Consider the following 19567-nt stretch of genomic DNA (forward strand, 5'->3'; position numbering starts at 1 on the left):
TCCGCCTGCCAATGCAGGGGACAGGGCTTTGATCCCTGGTCCAGGGAGATGCCACATGCCACAGGGCAGCTAAGTCCGACTGCCACAACTACTGAATTCCTGGAGGCCTGGATCCCTAGAGCCGGTGCTTCACAGCAAGAGAAGACACCACAATCAGACGCCCGTGCACCACAACTAGAGCGTGGCCCTGCTCGCTGCACTAGAGAAAGCCTGTGTGAAACAATGAAGACTTAGTGTAGTCAAAGAAATTAATAAATAAAAAATAGAATTACTTAAACTTAAAAAAAAAAAAAAGGACAGGCTGTTGATCACAGATCAAAGGTGATCTGTGATACCAAAGTCACAACAATCTGCTTCTGCATCGACCCTGAAATGTAACCTAGATTTTGTCTTGAAAAACGTAGATGAACAAATAAAGATGTATCCTGAAGAAAGAGACCACAGAATAAAATTATCTGCAGACTTAGCATAGGAAGCAAACTATATCCCAAGGCCATTTACCCTGTTTTATTTTTCTTCCTACTTCACTTACTACCACCTCAAATATTATTTGATTGTGTACTTGTTTACTGTCTGTCTTCCACCCCACTCCCATGTAAACGACAAGAGAGCAAGGAGTTTTTGTTGCCTAGTGTATGCCACAGTTAACAGAGAACACAGACTACATCTGTGGAATGAATAAAAGAATATGACAGCGAAAACTACAGGCCAGTGCCTGTAATTTGGCTGCACTTTTCTTTGAATAATGCTCTAAGGTAAGACTTGATGAGCTAGATTACTTAAAACTCAGGCCTATGTTGCTCCCAGTGGCAAAGCAACTTGGCTGAATCTGCTAGTCTAAGATACTGAAGCTGGGTTTTCAGCCCTAAACAGAAAATCCAGCTTCATCGCTTTTGAAAAACAAACAAAAAACAAACAGTCTTTTGAAGCTGGTTTTATTTACTCTTTGCCTATATAACTGAGGAGCAGTTTTGGAAAAGCAATATTGTAAGATGAAAAGAAGAAGCAGAGAAGAGGAAAAATTTCCCTTATTATCCTGGAGAGACTTTCCACTGTTCATTGACCAGGTGCTTTTCCTCCTTTTGAGTCACCCCATAAACTAATTTCTTTTTCTTTTGTTTTAAGTATATTTATTTATTTTTTACAGTATCAGGTCTTAGCTGCTGCACATGGTTTCAGCAGTTGCCTAAGTATGAAGGTTTTTTCTCCAAGGCAGGCAGGATCCTAGTTCCCTGACCAAGGATCAGACCCAAGTCTTCTGCATTGCAAGGAGGATTCTCATTGGAATGGGGACCACTGGGGAAGTCCCTTCTTTTAAAAGATCAACCAATCTTGCCAATCAGAACTGCTCACCATTAGACTGTCCTCACTGTGTGAAGGTCCACAGGCATTTCCCCAGCAGCTGTCTCTTTCCATTTGAAGTGAAGTGAAGTGAGAGTCACTCAGTCGTGTCTGACTCTTTGCGACCCCACGGACTATATAGTCTGTGGAATTCTCCAGGCCAGAATACTGGAGTGGGTAGCCTTTCCCTTTTCCAGGGGATCTTCCCCACCCAGGGATCGAATCTGGGTCTCCCACATTGCAGGCAGATTCTTAACCAGCTGAGTTATATTCAGTGCCATGCAGTAATTCCAAATGAATGTTTAGGGAACAGTTTGAGAAACAGGGTACATTAATTTGGGGGCATTTTTGTTGAGATCCTAGAGTGTGAGCCTGTGAGATGACACCTGGGGACCCACTGTGTGTGTCTAGGGACCGCAGTGTGAACTGGAACTGCTGACGTCACAGTCAGAGCACAGAACTCCCAGCCCTGACATAGGATTACAGAAAACTCCCGAGGCTGGCACACAGAAGTTACTCGGAAATCCACACATGAGAATTCAATTGTCCTGAAACTGCAAACCAACCTCTTCCTGTTGCATGTGCCCAACCTTCCCTGCAGTGCTGCTGTTGGTTTAGTCTCTCAGTGTGTCCGACCCTTAGCCACCCCATGGACCGTAGCGTAGCCCACCAGGCTCCTCTGTCCATGGGATTCTCCAGGCAAGAATACTGGAGTGGGTCACCATTTGCTTCTCCAGGGGACCTGCCCGACCAAGGGACTGAATGCAACTTACCAGGAGGCCCTCCCTCCAGTGCAGCTCCAGGTGAAGCGCTGTGGAATGGCCAGCACATTGGGGGTGAAGCCTGCCAGAGCCAGCTCCCTGCTGGCAAGGCACACATGCCTGGCACTGCCATCCTAAAGCACCAGACACACACACACCCCTTGGGTGGCCATGGGTGTCGACCGCAAGGCTGAAAGCTGAGTCTCTTGGGTTTTGCAATTAGCTACATGTGCCAGTGTGCTTAGTAACTCTGCTGCTATTTAGAAGAGACCAACGCAGCATAATCTCCTTATGTGGGAGTTAACTCATATACTCGGTTTAAAAGATACAAAAGCTCTGTGAAGCACACAGATAGGATGGCTCAGGGGACTGTAACATGAGATCTTGTCTTTCACTTCGAGGTTAGCAGCTCTTTTGGCTAGGCCTTGCCTCACTGCCACCTGACAGGTTTGGTTAATCAGTTGTATCAGCTCACTTCCTGGTTTTAAGAAGTCCACATCAGAATAGCCATCATATAACAACTGCCGTTAATATTATTTTTGATCGAGGTGACCATTAGGCTGAAATAGACCTAACTCTGAACTCAGATTTATGTTTTCTTTTAAAGCAGGGATCTCCAGCCTCCAGGATCTAATAATGCCTGATGATCTGAGATGGAGCTGATGTAATAATAGAAATAAAGTACACAATAAATGTAATGTGTTTGAATCATCTTGAAACCATCGTCCCCCATCCCCAGCCCGGTTCATGGAAAAATTTTCTTCCATAAAACTGGTCCTTGGTGATAAAAAGATTGAGGACCACGGTTTCAAAGCATGGGCTTCCCTGGTGGCTCAGATGGTAAAGAATCTGCCTGCAATGCAGGAGAGCTGGGTTTGATCCCTGGGCCAGGAAGATCCCCTGGGAAAGGAAATGGCAACCCACTCCAGTATTCTTGCCTAGAACATTTATTTAGTATCACAGACATGTGTGGCTAGGTAGATATTTCAGTGCCAACATTCAGTTCAGTTCAGTTGCTCAGTTGTGTCCGACTCTTTGCGACTCCATGAACAGCAGCAGGCCAAGCCTCCCTGTCCATCACCAACTCCCGGAGTTCACCCAAACTCATGTGCATCAAGTCGGTGATGCCATCCAGCTATCTCATCCTCAGTCATCCCCCTTTCCTCCTGCCCCCAATCCCTCCCAGCATCAGTCCTTCCAATGAACACCCAGGACTGATCTCCTTTAGGAGGGACTGGTTGGATCTCCTTGCAGTCCAAGGGACTCTCAAGAGTCTTCTCCAACACCACAGTTCAAAAGCATCAATTCCTCGGTGCTTAGCTTTCTTCACAGTCCAACTCTCACATCCATACATGACCACTGGAAAAACCATAGCCTTGACTAGACAGACCTTTGTTGGCAAAGTAATCTTTCTGCTTCTGAATATACTATCTAGGTTGGTCATAACTTTCCCTCCAAGGAGTAAGCGTCTTTTAATTTCATGGCTGCAGTCACCATCTGCAGTGATTTTGGAGCCCCCCAAAATAAAGTCTGACACTGTTTCCCCATCTATTTCCCATTAAGTGATGGGACCAGATGCCATGATCCTCGTTTTCTGAATGTTGAGCTTTAAGCCAACTTTTTCACTCTTCTCTTTCACTTTCATCAAGAGGCTTTTTAGTTCCTCTTCACTTTCTGCCATAAGGGTAGTGTTATCTGCATATCTGAGGTTACTGATATTTCTCCCAGCAATCTTGATTCCAGCTTGTGCTTCTTCCAGCCCAGCGTTTCTCATGATGTACTCTGCATAAAAGTTAAATAAGCAGAGTAACAATATACAGCCTTGACATAGTCCTTTTCCTATTTGGAACCAGTCTGTTGTTCCATGTCCAATTCTAACTGTTGCTTCCTGACCTGCATACAGGTTTCTCAAGAGGCAGGTCAGGTGATCTGGTACTCTTGTCTCTTTCAGAATTTTCCACAGTTTATTGTGATCCACACAGTCAAAGTCATTGGCATAAGCAGAAATAGATGTTTTTCTGGAACTCTCTTGCTTTTTCGATGATCCAGCTGATGTTGGCAATTTGATCTCTGGTTCCTCTGCCTTTTCTAAAACCAGCTTGAACATCTGGAAGTTCACGGTTCATGTATTGCTGAAGCCTGGCTTGGAGAATTTTGAGCGTCACTTTACTAACGTGTGAGATGAGTGCATTGCTGCTGCTGCTGCTAAGTCGCTTCAATCATGTCCGACTCTGTGCGACCCCAGAGACGGCAGCCTACTAGGCTCTTCTGTCCCTGGGATTCTCCAGGCAAGAACACTGGAGTGGGTTGCCATTTCCTTCTCCAATGCATGAGAGTGAAAAGTGAAAGGGAAGTCGTTCAGTCGTGTCTGACTCTTGTGATCCCATACTGCAGCCCACCAGGCTCCTCCGTCCATGGGATTTTCCAAGCAAGAGTACTGGAGTGGGGTGCCATTGCCTTCTCCGGATGAGTGCATTAGGAGGTTTTAAAAAGGCCATGTAATTTGTTACCAATATTACTTACTTAGGACAAATTAGATACCTAGATTTTTGTTACCAATGATGTCAGTGGGGACCTTGGATTTTTGAGTTAGATATAATCAGGTCTGTTCTTCAACTGTGCAGGGCACAAGGCAAGATTATAAGTGAGGTCCACCTCCCATTTGTCTAAATATTTACAACTTAGAAATCAAGCTAACGAACTGTTAAATGTGTTCTATCTCCTTTGTATATCTATTTAAAGTATTTTAATGCTGATAATATTTTTTCTTGAGTCTTTTTAATTTTTGGTTTCACTTATTTGATGTAAAATTATTACAGATCCGAACTGGGTGGTTTTCCTGGTGATTCCTTCCAATTCCAAAAAGCAGCCAGAACTGGAGACTTGTAGGCTCCCCTGAGGGCTTCCCAGGTGGCTCAGACAATAAAGAAGCCACCTGCAGTGCACGAATCACAGGAGATTCAGGTTTGATCCCTGGGGTGGGAAGATCCCTGGAGGAAGGCATAGGCAACCCATGCCAGTATTCTTGCCTGGAGAATCCCATGGACAGAGGAGCCTGGTGGGCTACAGTCCATCGGGTCACAAAGAGTCAGATACAATAGAGTCAGAAACGACACATGCAAGGTTCCCCTGAAAGGGAACAGTGTTAATCACTGAGGTGGTATGGATCAGCCTCTGTCTCATAAACACCTCCAAAGACCTGTTTTGCATCTTACATGAAACACTAGTAAAGACAGACCACATCACAGATATATGCAGTACTATAGTTAATTTGAACCCTTATGTCCAGTCCTGTTAGCTGAAAACCACCTGATAATAAAAGTGAATAACAATGTGAGTAATTAACCTTGTTGTAAAATGTAAAAGTCAACTCGCTTACTGAATCCTTACTTAGGGTTTGTAAACCAAAAAAAAAAAAAATAGGGCACATGGGTGCATACCGCAGAACCAGGGAACCTTAAAGAAATGAAGATGAAGATGTATTTTCAATGGTGGAATGGCCATAATGATATAGCACAAAATATCAAAATATTCATTGAGTAAAAGACCTATATTCACTTGGAGGGACCATATAGAGCCATATGGTGAAAATCAGGATCTCTTAGGAAAATTGCAGAGGTTCTTGTTTCATTGGTCTGGGGTCTCGCATGGTCTTTTAATGCTTCCCAGGTGCTTCTAATGTTTACCTGTGTCCAATTTACCACTTCCTGGGGACAATATTCTAAAGCAGGGGTCCCCAACCTCTGGAATCTAATGCCCAATGATCTGAGGTAGAGCAGATGCAATAATAATAAAGTGCAGAATAAATGTAATGTGCTTTAATCACCCCAAAGCCTCCCCATCCTGGTCTGTGTTAAAATTATTTTCCATGATACCTGTCCTTGGTGCCAAAAAGGTTGGGGACCACTGTTCTAATGGTAATCTTTAGTCTAGAAGACAGTAAATAGAAATAGAATAAAAAATCACCTACAATATTTCAAAATGAAGTAAAAACTCTTGCAGGACCTTTGAATTTATAGAAAGACATCACATCTTTTAAGATCACTTGTTACAAACAGCTTTGTACTTTTATACTACAGGTCTCCTCCTGAAATCCTTGAAAAGAAAACTAAGGAAAAACCCCTTCCCCTCTGGGCTACACCAAGGAAAAGATGGGTAAGAGAGGAACCAGGGGACTGGGAAAGGTCCCACAGGCTGAGAAGGGTTCAAGACACCCTAGAATCTAGAGAACTTGCTTGGAATTATTATTTGTCATTGCATGGCCACGACCAACCTAATATCCTAAAATGTATCCCCAAAACATTGATGATACAGATGAGATTTTCCTAGAATTTGGAAGGAACATCTGACCTCTATGGAAAAAAGCATGAAGAACTATTTCTTCCCTATATCTTTGGCTACTAAAACTTGTGGTTTTGTGTTCAGAAGTTCAGTCATGTATGACTCTCTCCAACCCCATGGACTGTAACCCTCCAGGCTCCTCTGTTCATGGGATTTCCCAGGCAGGAATACTGGAGTGGGTTGCCATTTCCTCCTCTAGGCAATCTTCCCAACCCAGGGATCAAACCCGAATCTTTTACATCTCTTGCATTGGCAGGCAGATTCTTTACCACTAGCACCTCCTGGGATCGGCCCCATTAAACTGCCTGCTGCTTTGAAATGACCATTTAATTGCTTTCCAAGCCCCTCTGCCCCAAATCCAAGAGGAAGCAAAGCAACACACAGTGACCAGTTCAACATCCACACCATTATCTTCTGACCAGTGTCATCTGCTTTATGTAAGCAACAGGAGCAGAAGCTACTTGTAAGGCTTGTTTCCAAAAGTCTGGGCATATGGTTAAAAATATCTCCTTGGAATAGCTCAGCAGTTCTACAACAGGTGGGGACATTAAAGATAAAGGACCAGAAGATGCAGGCAAGGAGGCCTTTGAGCCTGTAGGAATCCAGGCAAGAATCCAGAAGTGAGGCTGTTACTGTGGTCTAGGAAATGAAGGAATGGGATATATTTGGAATTTGGAAGGCAGTTTGAGAAGAAACAATTGCTGGGTTTGGCAGAGGATTAAGTATAAAGGCAATACTATGTGTTGGGCACAGAGCCACGGCGTGCTTTCTGTAATCACATATAATCTTCCCAATAACCGTGGAAGAATATATATTTGCGTCTATTTCACAAGATAGAAGATAGGTGGTTTACAAATTGAACCTATCTATGGCCAAATAACTATTAAATGGGAGCGTCAACATTCAAACCTGGGAATAATGAACCACAAATTATTTTTGATGTTGCTCCCAGGATACCATGGCTCACTGTATGTGACAAGGAAGCACAGAGAAAGATTGAGAAAAAAAGATGAACACTGTATCTTGTCTAATTAAGTTGGAGAAAGAGATATTCAATTTATGATATATGTTAAGTATCCAGAGGTTGGGGGAGGGAGAGGTTTAATTACGTATATGCTTTTTAAATCTCTGTATATATAGTTCAGTGCTGTCTGACAGTAATAAAGAGTGAGACACATGTAATTTTGTACTTTCTGGTAGCCGCATTAAGAGTAAAAAGGAACAGGTGAACTCAATTTTGATATATTTTATTTAACTCAATTATTATTTATGACTTAATATATTATCCTAACGGGGCTTCTCTGGTGGCTCAGTGGTAATCCACCTACAGTGCAAGAGACACAGGAGACACAGGTTCGATCCCTGGGTTGGAAAGATCCCCTGGAGGAGGGCATGGCAACCCACTCCAGCATTCTTGCCTGGAGAACCCCGTGGACAGAGGAGCCTGGTGGGCTGCAGTCCATAGGGTCACAAAGAGTCAGACACAACTGAAGCGACTTGGCACACACTCATACTCCTTCATAAAATATCAGATAGTGAAGTGAGATTAACGGAAAACAAAAGAGCAGGCTTCGTGCAGTTATGACAGTGATTTCATGAGTGCTCTCTCCTTAGGCTGTAAGTTACCTGACATCTGTCACATTATAGGAGGTGCTCAAAAAATGCAATGAGTGCTCTTCTGAAGCCCAAGTGCTCTGCTTCCATTTCATTTGAGCAGACACAAGTAGGGAAAACTCTTTATCCTGACATCAGCCCATGTGAGCTCATGCCTCTTTCTCTACTCAACAGCCTAACTTCCCGAGATAAACTCCCTAATAGGTTCTGCCACAGGCCCCAGATCCAGCTGGGCTGAGGTGGGGGGTGGGGGGCAGTGAGGTCCAGGGTGCAAAGTAAATTGGCTCCTTGGAACTCCTTTAGAAATGGGTGGACAGGGACTTAGGAGGGGAGCTCTCCTCAGAGTGGTGTACACAGCTTGTCTGTAGAACAGCCTCCCCCCTTCACATCCTTTTTATATTTGCTTATCTCTTACCCTTCATTTTTTTCAAGCAAGACTATCTTTCTGGACTTTTGCCAGCTGTTCTAAATTTACTGCCCTACTGATAAGAGTCTCGATTTTTTTCCAGTTCACAAGTTGGTGGGCCAAGTGATCCCTTATAAAATTCTAAGACTTGATAAGAAAGTGTGTTTTAGCAGAAGAGGACAGAAGAAAGGTCAGGGGGAGAAATCACCATCCTTTCTTTACTAGGCTGAGAAATGTGAAGATCTCAGAGGAATGAAATATCGCAGAACTCCGTCCTCGGTGACACTCTCACGTGTACTCAGCTAAGCTCTGGATCAAACCCTGACTCACAGATTTACGTTCATGTCCCAGGGCAGTGTCTGGGGTGGGGGTTGGGGGGTGCGTGATGCCTTCACGTTCTACTCCTCGCCGCGGTGAGGCCACGCTGCAAAGCTGGTCAAAGGAAGAAGAGTTAGCTCATCAAACACATGCACTTTCGGATTACCTTGACTCGGGGTATTTGGTGAGGGTGGCCAGGCTGCTGGTGTACATGTGGCCGCCCACGTCAATGTGGACGGGTGCGTTGGATTTTGTGAGCTGTGCTGGAGTGGGAATGCCTTGATTGTTCAGTGGAGATGCAGGAGATCTGGTGATCAGAGGTCTTGACATATTGGGCCGACTGTCCTACAGAGAGAGAAGCAAGTTTAGACATGTTTGCTTTATTCAGTGGAGAGAAAGGAAATGCATACCTCCTACAGAATAAGCCAGTGACTAGTGCTGATATTCGTTCACTAATGAAATTTGGAAAATCAACAAGCTCTCGCTTTTACTGTCACGCATATGAAAAAACTCCGAGATATGTGACAAAGAAAAGGAAAACTTCCAGTGCTCGGAATCAAGGAGCTGAACTAATGTTCATTTCACATAGAACCACGCACTGTGATGGCTTATTTTACTAATGAATTCTTGCATTTAACAATTGGTTAATGGCTTGTGGAGAACTACTATTCATTACAAATGAAAAGATAATCAATACTTGAAATGGTCTCCATCCAGATAAAATACGTATGCTTTATCCTTCTCTTGGAAAAACTACCTTACTGCTATGGGCTGGGGATAAATACAGACCTTCAGCATTTGGGTTCTGCAGAATGGTCTCTTCAATTTCTATTTTCCAAATCAGGAAAAAGGGGGCATGACTGGCCTAACTATCAGTTCACACACTCAAAGCAACCTTGTAAATAGATACCAGACATTCATCAGTCAACAGATGAAACAAACAAAAAGATAACCCCACATCTACCCACTGGGTTCCTGCTTCTCTCACTAGAAGACTATGGAACTGGGCACACTTTGAAAAGCGTGTCCCCTCCAGTGGTTAGGTCTGTGCTTGGGAGCCATGAGCCAGCCGCTCTTGTGTGTGCTGAGCTTGTAGAAGGGATCATTTTCCAAGGTGGGGCTGAGGCACGTGTCCGGGTACAATGTGCTGCCCCACAGGCAAAGGTGTCCTGGAAGCAAACGAAGCAGAAGGAGGACGCTGCATGATGGCACGAGGACATGCTGAAGAAACTGCACTCTTGAGAAAATAAAACCTGCCATCCTTTCCCTGGACACAATATAAATATTTCAAACACCATCCACACATGGTCGATCGCTTTCAAATTAGAGCCCAAGCCACAGACAAGTCAAGTCAGGTCTCTGGCACTCAAAGAAGGGGGTCAAACATTTAGAATCTACAATTAGGAAAAAGCTCAAACAGCACTCATGTCTGAATTCTGCCAGGCGATCGCCATGAGGGTGCTTGTAGCTTTACAATTTAGCCAGAGATTGTTTGCAAACAATGTGCAGCAGAGTCAGTGATAAGGCATAATAAAGGGATTTTGAGAAATGCCTTTGATGGAGATTATAAATGGGAAGTCATCTAGTTTTTGCGCATAAAGCCCAGCATGATGAAATATAAATTTGCAAAACATCCTAGATTTTATGATCCAAAACAGCTTCAGGAGTTACCTGGGGCACAACTGTTGGACTAGTTAGCATTAACCACATGTCCAGACAAGACTGGGAATGCACGTTTCTTCTGAAACTCCACATCTACTGTGAACGGGGTAGTGATTGAGCTTTCACTCAAAATGTTGACCATCTGTGTGGTGCTCTTCTCCGTGCTGAATTAAACAGAGCCCAGAACAGTCATAGCAAGAGCTCATGCTTTATTTCTTAAACTGAGGGAAGAGGGTTTGTAGCTGTCAGTGTGTTATTCTTTGCATGTTCCTGTATATTTTTAACAACGCAAAATAGATATTAAAAAACACAAGGGATGACTGCAACACAGAGAGAAAAGTGAAAGAGGTACTGGATGGGGAAAAGAACTAAAAAACAAGGACACACATCAGTAGGAAATGTAAAGCAGTGAAGGCTGAAATATTCAACAGCATTTTAAAATCTGGGTGTCAGAAAATGGGTTTTTTCCTTTAAAAGTACAATCATATTATCCACTTTTAAGAGCTACGTACTACCTGACTTCCTTTTAGAAAATGATTTCTTGGCTAAAGACACACACACACACACACACAGCCCCTAGTCTCTGTTACAATTCAGTCCATCACAGCACTGCAGCGTCTGTAATAGTTTTTCAATTGGACACATTCTATACCCTGCCTCAGGGTGCTGGGGTGAAAATGAACAGATTTGCAGGGTTAATACTGTAGTTTGACTGTGACCTCACTCAGCACAGCTCTAACATGCCAGGTCTACGGAGAAGGAGGAAAAAAGAAAGCGTAACTGATCGGTTGAAGGAATCCAGATTTCTCAGAATATATACCATGTACACTGAAAATCATATATGTATGGATATTGCTAAATTTAAAATTAAACCAGTGTTTCCTTGTGGGGGGAGGATGGGAAGTGGGGGACTAACCCTTTAGGACAAGGGGGGAAGTTTCCTAATGGGTGGGCTCAGGCAGACTAGTAAGACTTTCTTTTTTTTTAATCGATTTGTCTCTGCCAGATCTTGCGGCACACAGGATCCTCTCTCTCTGTGGCGGCTTCAGGATCTAGTTCCCTTAGTCGCTCAGTTGTGTCCGACTCTTTCCAACCCCATGACTTTGTGACTGCAGCATGCCAGGATTCCCTGTCCTTCACCACCTCCCAGACATGCTCAAACTCATGTCCATTGAGTGGGTGATGCTGTTCAACCATCTCGTCCTCCGTCATCCCCTTCTCCTAGTTTCCTGACCGAGGATCAAACCTGTGCCCCTGCATTGGGAGCACCGACTCTTAGCCACTGGGCCGTCAGAGAAGTCCCCCCACTTTTATTTTTAACTGAAATATAGTGGATGTAACAATGCTGTGGTAGTTTCAGGTGCACAGCAAAATGATTCAGCTATACATATCTGTATCTATACAGCTTCCCTGGCGGCTCCGACGGTAAGGAATCTCTCCGCAATGCTGGAGACCTAGGTTCTATCCCTGGGTCTGGAAGATCCCCTACAGAAGGGAATGGACACCCACTCCAGTGTTCCTGCCTGAAGAATCCCCATGGACAGAGAAGCCCGGCAGGTTATAGTCCATGGCGTCACAAAAAGTCGGACACCAGCTGAGCAACTAACACTTTTCATTTCACATATATACATATCACACACACATATATATGTATATGTATATATATCTGGTCTTCTCAGGTGCCACAGTGATAAAGAATCTGCCCGCCAATGCACGAGCTGTAGGAGACACCAGTTCGACTCCTGGGTCTGGAAGATCCCTTGGAGAAGGAAATGGCAACCCATTCCAATATTCTTGCCTGGAAAATTTCATGGATAGAGGCGCCTGGCAGGCTACAGTTCACGGGGTCACAAAGAGTCGGACACGACTGAGCACACAAACGTGCACACACACACACACACACACACATCTATCCTTTCAGATTCTCTTCCCTTATAGGCCATTATAAAATACTGAGTCTAATTTCCTGTGCTATACAGTAGGTTCCTGTTGGCTCCAGTGAGACTTGAAGTGTTACAATTAGTCTTTGGTGAGCCCTTCTAGCTCTTCTCTGAGGCTCTGTCTTCTCATCCTGGAAGCTTTCTGTATTCTGTATTTGTTCCCTTAGTTAGATCATTTCTAAGGTATTAACTGCTATGGCGATGGCACCCGACTCCAGTACTCTTGCCTGGAAAATCCCATGGATGCAGGAGCCTGGTAGGCTGCAGTCCATGGGGTCGCACAGAGTCAGACATGACTGAGCGACTTCACTTTCACTTTTCCCTTTCATGCATTGGAGAAGGAAATGGCAACCCACTCCAGTGTTCTTGCCTGGAGAATCCCAGGGATGGGGGAGCCTGGTGGGCTGCCGTCCACGGGGTCGCACAGAGTCAGACATGACTGAAGCGACTTAGCAGCCACAGCAGCTAATGGAATAAAGGGTTTTCACTCAGTATTTTCCACATTGGTGCAGGCTAAAAGGACTTTTTAAACCCACAGGCTGGGGGTAGGAGGGCGTGTTTGGGGCCGGGTGGTCTTAGCGCTTGTAGGAGACACTCAGATCTGTTGCACTGATTCCAGGCGCTTCAGTTGGCTCAGCCGTGGGCACCTCCTCCCCTCGCCAGTGACCAGAACTGGCACTATCTCTTCTTTAACTGGACACTGAGGTCTCAGATAGGATGTCTGCACCTGCCTGCAGCAGCCACTTCCCTACCAGCCTAAGGATGAAGACAACACCCAGGCTGGCTGAGCTGGATCCTCCCTGACACTGTTGAGACACAGAATCCACCAACTCTGAGCCTCCAAGCTCTATGTTTCCTGATACTCGGGAAGATAAATTCATCTTTAAAGCTAGACTGAGCTGGGACTTCTATTACCTACCCTGCTTCCTACCTTTCCTGGATACAGCCACCTCCCCATGAGGTCATTTGGGTTGGTGAGACTTAAAAGCTGTTTGCAGACAGATGCAGCAAAACTATCTATCCTATTATCACCATGCTTCAGCTCCACTTTCCCATCTTTAGTCACTTTCCCAGCATCATCTCATTAGTTTGTGTGTGTCTTTCAACATCATTTCTGATGAGATGAAAACCATGAACTTTAACCTGAAGAGAGCACAAGTGTTTTGAATGTGCCAACATCGCTGTTGGAGAAACAGCTCAGGGCATTGAGGTGTATTTGGAAAAGTGGCCAGACAGAATGGTGGTGTTTCTGATCATTCCCCCTCTGGAACAGACTTCTCACCCGGGCGGTGGGCTGGTGGACAGAACCCCATCCTAATGTTAAGTTACTCGGTTATGGTCCCCTCCTCATGTAGCCCACTGTTCTCTCCTTCCAGGCTCAGGCAGTGTCCCTAAGGATGCACATACCCCGGGGAACAGGACAGGCTGGACCCTGGCCTCAGCAAGCTGGTTCAGTGGGAGAGAGGAGACAGGAAACAATCAACTGCAACAGGCAGGGGGAAGCCAGGTTACTGTCGCCCTTTTAACTACAAGGACATGTAATCCAGGCTTGGGGGCTGGAAGGAGGGGTGGGGAAGATTCCCTGGAGACAGTCTAAGCTGAAATCTGATGGGTAAGAAGTCAGCTTACTGTGGGATGCAGGAAGGAGACCACACGGTACATTCTAGAAATTAAAATTCATAGTGAAATTTCAGTACACTGTGAGAATTCTCCTACTTGTTTTCTTTCCAAGTATGGAGGGAAAGTGCAGGAAATGGAAGCTTGAAGATGATGGTCTGAGGACCACAGAATTAAATGGCAATTTACAATGAAAATATAAACAAACCCACCAGCATATTATTATGATGGGAAAAGGGGGAAGAAGCGGAAGAAGGAAACTCACAGCCAGTTTTCTAAGCAGCTGTCCAACAGAACTTTCTGCAAGAATGGAGACAATGTTCCATATCTGCACCATTTAGTAGGGCGGCCATGAGCCACGTGTGGCCAATCGAGGACCTGAAATGTGGCTAGTGCGACTGAGGAACCGAATTTGTAATCTTAATGCACTTTAACTAGTTTAAATGTAATGTAGGTAGGTCAAGTGTTGGAGGCAACACTGGAGGCAACCCACTCTAGTATTCTTGTCTGGAGAATTCCACGGACAGAGGAGCCTGGTGGGCTGCAGCCCATGGGGTCACAAAAGTCAGACACAAACGAACAACTAACTCTAAGGTCAAGTGTGACTAGTGGCTGTCATGTTGGAGAGGACAACGCAGTAAAACTTGTTGGAATTTTTCTTGATATATGGAGGCCCAAATCACGATGAACTTTAATCACTCAGGGAGAAGCAGGGGCATTTTAAAGTGAATACAAATGGTTTATGACCCCATCCTCTCCAACACATTCATTTCCCTCTCCCCTTCTAAGTGTACTTCTGCCTTCTTTACTGATTTTATGAAAATAAAAGAGATGAGTAACCATGCAGTGAGGATGCTGCACACACTTCATCTCTGGGTCTCAGAGAAGCAGCTGAGACATAAAGGCACATCCCGAATGACTCCATTCCCTAGAGGTTACAGGTAGCAAAAGGAATCTGTGATGACAGAGCTCAGAACACTGGCCACCTTTTTTTTGGCAGGGTGGGTGGCTGGCTAGGAGGGGATAAGAATGAATCTTCTGGAGAGCTAGAAAAGTCCTGAATCTTGATCTGGGAAGTTAAACAGCTATATACATACATATGTGCACGTGTGTGTGTTCAGTCGTGTCCAACTCTTTAAGACCCCATGGACTGTAGCCCACCAAGCTCCTCTGTCCATGAGGCTTCTCCAAGCAAGAATACTAGTGTGGGTTGCCATTTCCTTCTCCAGGGGATCTTCCCAACCCAGTGACTGAACCTAAATCTCCTGCACTGGCAGGTGGATTCTTTAACTGCTGGCTTGGAATCCCATATATATGTGCACCTAAGATTTATTCACTTGACTTTTAAGTTCTACTTAAAAAGAAAATAAACCAGAAAATAATCTGGTAAGAAACTCCTCCAATCCAAACACTCTTCTGTTCAGATACTCATTTAAATTGCTGTGAAATACTTCTTTTAAAAGCCAAAAAGACACTTATTATTTCCTTGCATCTGATTCCCCAAATCTGACTCTAATACCCGGACATGAAACGGTGCCTGAAATTCTATTTCTAATTCTCCATCCCCTCATTTCGACCCTGTATAGATTTTTCAGGCATGTTGATCGGTTTATCTTTAAAATTTCCATTTCTCAGCTGCTTTCAGTCTGCGGCTTCCTTGTACCTTAATCATCCATCTCACCCACCCAACAGAGCAGCAATGATTCTGGGCGAGGAGAGTCCTTCAAGGGATTTGACTGCAGGCATCTTTCAAAAGAAGCTAATGAAAAATGAGCCTCCTAAATCTAACCTTGCTGTGTGCTATTCAAACAGGAGCCCCAGGGGCACCGCCTGGAACAAATGAGCTGAAGTTTAAACTGAAAGTTTTAATGACTTTATTTGTTAAGAACATATGCCCGTGCCTCATGTCACGTTCCACTATCAGGCTGGACTATATTATCTCTTTCACTGGGAAAAGAAACAGGTTTCTCAGGGATACTTCCAGAAAAGCAGGTCAATAGTAAAATATTTACCTTATTATTTGATACATGCAATAGAGCAGTGATGGAATTTAACACAAACCCTAACTTTTCCCACAAAATGCAGCCTGGGTTTAAAATACATGTATTTATATCACCTGTACTCTCACATGTACCCAAGTAGCATCTCAATTATATGGAATGCATGGAGAGTGGGGTGTTCTGATTAATTCTGTTTTCTGATACTTGGCCAACCATTTCAGCCATGCAGCTTGTAACCAAAGTGTCTTAGGTAAGGATCTTGCTTCCTAGGGTAGAAATCTGGCATTGCCTTAGGAGGGTTAGTTTAAAGCTGACACCATCTTGCTGGACTCACAGTAAAGGTTCTTATAGAGAAACGTCACCTAAGTTGTGTGCTGAGACTCTCAACCGTAAAACCAGCATATTTTGTAAGGGCCCTCACTGTTTCTTCATTCAAGTAATATCGACTGGGTTCTTGAGTGGGTAGCCAGTGCCTTCTCCTGAGGATCTTCCCCACCCAGGGACTGAATTCTGGTCTCTTACACTGCAGGCAGTCTTCACTATCTGAGCCACCAGGGAAGCCTGATTGAGCTCCTCGCTTGCTAAGTCGCTAAGTCACTTCAGTCGTGTCCGACTCTGCACGACCCCATAGACGGCAGCCCACTAGTCTCTGCTGCCCCTGGGATTCTCCAGGCAAGAACATTGCAGCGGGTTGCCATTTCCTTCTTCAATGAATGAAAGTGAAAAGTGAAAGTGAAGTCGCTCAGTCGTGTCCGACTCTTAGCGACCCCATGGACAGCAGCCTACCAGGCTCCTCCGTCCATGGGATTTTCCAAGCAAGAGTACTGGACTGGGGTGCCATTGCCTTCTCCAGAGCTCCTACTATATGTCAAACTTTACTTTAATAGCAGAGTGACACTGGAGAGAGAGTAATAAATCACTTCTTATAATTTCACATAGGTTAAACAAAAAACAAAAAAAAAGCCCGAGCAATCTTTCAAAATTGAAGATTGTTACTGTCAGTCTCTGAAGTCAGCAGAGAAGTAGGCTAAAAAGTCTTCAGAGCATCCAAATTTGATATCAGATCTTCCATTCATTTTATTCACAGGTACTCCCTTCAAACTCACAGAACCTGCTTACTCCTGACTCAGAGATTCATAACAAGTGTGGTCATTGGTTTTCTAGCCTATATAAGAATCACTCCAAATTAATTCATCCCCAGATCAAGCCCCACATTAACTTAGATTGTAAAATCCATAATAAAATGAAGAAAAACTTCTGCACAAATATGACTTTTTTAAAAAAACTTCTTTTTAAGGTAAAACAATTTTGAAAACTTTACATAGCTGGAAAAAATAAACCAAAACAGAACACCTCAAGTGTGCAGGAGAAAGAACCCTGGTTTTTGGAATCTGAAGACCTGGTTTGAGTTCAGGCTCAGTCTTTAGGTCATCCTGGAGAAGTTACCAAACCTACGGGACTCCAGCTTTCTCATCTCTAAGACAGGATGAATCTTCCCACTCTACAGAGAGGTAAAGCCGGCAGAGGGTAAAATGTTGGTGATGGCTTACAATACAGGATGTTGCATAGAGAAAAGACAGAGGAATTTCTGCAGAAGGAATTCTTTCCTTCTACACATGAAAAATGAAATTTAATACATCCATACACTCCATGTACAGAGGAGATGTCTATGGATCCAGCAAGACATACAGAGAACGTTTAAAGCAGCTGAGGAGTCAAGATTCATAGATGAGAAAGACAGCATTTTACACCGATAAAATATTACATAATGGGGTACAGATAAAGAAGAACAGAATAGGACAGGGACCTCCCTGAGGGCCCAGTGGTTAGGACTTTGCCTTCCAATGCAGGGGCTGTAGGTTCTATCCCTGGTTCGTGAGCTAAGATCCCACAGGCCTCACAGCAGTAACACCAAAACATACAGCAGAAGCAAAATTGTAACAGAGTCAACAAAGACTTTAAAAATAATGGTCTACCTCAAGAAAAATAATTTTAATTAAAAAAAATAGGATGGACCATCACAAGATAAGAGCCGACAAAGCCTATGAAAAGAAGTAGAGAATGAGATCATCACAGTAGGTTCATAAAATGAAATAACACGTGAGCTGTATTGATTTTGTTTTCAGATCAAATCTTAATTTTACAGATTAAAAAAAAGGAAATAAAAAATAGGAGGCTTCAAAGTTGTTTCAAAATGACTAGCAACTGTGTTAAATTAATCTGTAATTACTTCCTAATCTGAAATAGCAAAATGTTACTCTTCTTGCCTCGGGCCAGGAGGATGGCTTACTGTTGTTTATCTATTTTAATGCACAATATTTACCAGATATAGAGTGTCCCCAATGTGCCTTCTTCCCTCCAATAGTGAAATATGTATCCAAGAAGTTCCCTTATTAGATTATCAAGCTGGGACCATGAAAAGAAAACTATTTGCCAAGATTTTTCTGCCTTTTTTTTTTCCCCTCAAAAATCAAAGTGAATTTATAAAAAGGTAACATTTTGATAGAATTTTGCTGTGTTTATTACAGCTGGATTAATTTTTAAATTAGATTTCTTGGACAGTTTCAAATATACTTAAAAAAAATCACAGATTAGTATTTTTAAATAGACATTATAGCTCAACTGTGGATGTTACTGTTTTTTTTTAAATTAAAACATAGCATAAAAGTGAAAGCAGTCTCTGTCACAGCTCTATAGGGAAAAGTCTTTTTTTTTTTTTTTTTGCAAAAATATGTGTAGGTACAATGAAAATATCTGAAATTAAATGCACCCACGTGTCAGTAGGGTGTAGGACTGGGTAATGATGTTACAGGCAAATTTTGTTTTTGTTTTTTCTCTTGTACTTTATGATGTTGAACACTGAAATTAAAAAAAAAAATTCTATTAAAAAAAAAAAAAACAGGAAAAAAACACCCAGCATTATATTGCCCAATTGAATCAATTAGCACACAGTCTTGGCATGCCATTTTATTTTACTTTCATCATCAGAATTTTGTGGACATTTTAAAATGAAGAACAGAATGAAGAAATACAGAAATGGAACAGAACTTAGGAGTGAAGCTTCCTTTCCTTTTATTTTCTTGCCAGGAAGGAAATGTGCAGAACAAAAAATTAAATGGGCCTCAGGTCATGGTAAGCTCATATTTAGCTGACATGGAAGTCTATTTAGTTTGATCCTGAAAGAAAGGGGCAGAAGCCTATGGTTTCTACACTCTTGGGAACTATCTGGTCATCTGTCCCTGCCCTGGGGTCCCCTCGATTCCCAGATCTAAAACCCAGCAACAGCAAGCTGATAAAAGCCACACGTGAATACCGCCTGCTTTTCCAGAAGTCAGTTTGGCACCTGGTTTCTTGCAAGAAGATGCAGGTGGCAGCAAAAAGGTTGGCAGTGAAGCACTCTCTCATGTTCAGGGAGGGCCTTCGAGTCTGAAACCAGAACCCCCTGCACAATGTTAAGTATTATCACCGTTTCACAGAGAAGGAAGTTGACACCAAGGTCAAGTGTCTTAGTCTATAATTATCTAGTAATGAATTTACTGTGATATTTTACACGCTCGCCATTGTGTA

The 19567-nt window shown here is 43.4% G+C and overlaps 1 protein-coding gene across 4 annotated transcripts in view; it reads right to left on the reverse strand.

Moving 5' to 3' along the window:
* KCTD1 (potassium channel tetramerization domain containing 1) overlaps positions 1-19567 on the reverse strand; it is a 207589-nt gene that overhangs the window by 41875 nt on the left and 146147 nt on the right. For 3 of the 4 annotated variants that reach the window (XM_040264771.1, XM_040264773.1, XM_040264774.1), the window contains exon 2: positions 8948-9126. In XM_040264771.1, coding sequence (XP_040120705.1) covers positions 8948-9126 — 179 coding nt within the window. Of the gene's footprint in view, positions 1-8947; positions 9127-10452; positions 11010-19567 lie in introns of those variants that run through there. The other variant, XM_040264772.1, reaches the window with a different exon arrangement.

Source organism: Oryx dammah, unplaced genomic scaffold, assembly GCF_014754425.2.
Source record: "Oryx dammah isolate SB20612 unplaced genomic scaffold, SCBI_Odam_1.1 HiC_scaffold_22, whole genome shotgun sequence".
Taxonomy (NCBI): Eukaryota; Metazoa; Chordata; class Mammalia; order Artiodactyla; family Bovidae; genus Oryx; species Oryx dammah.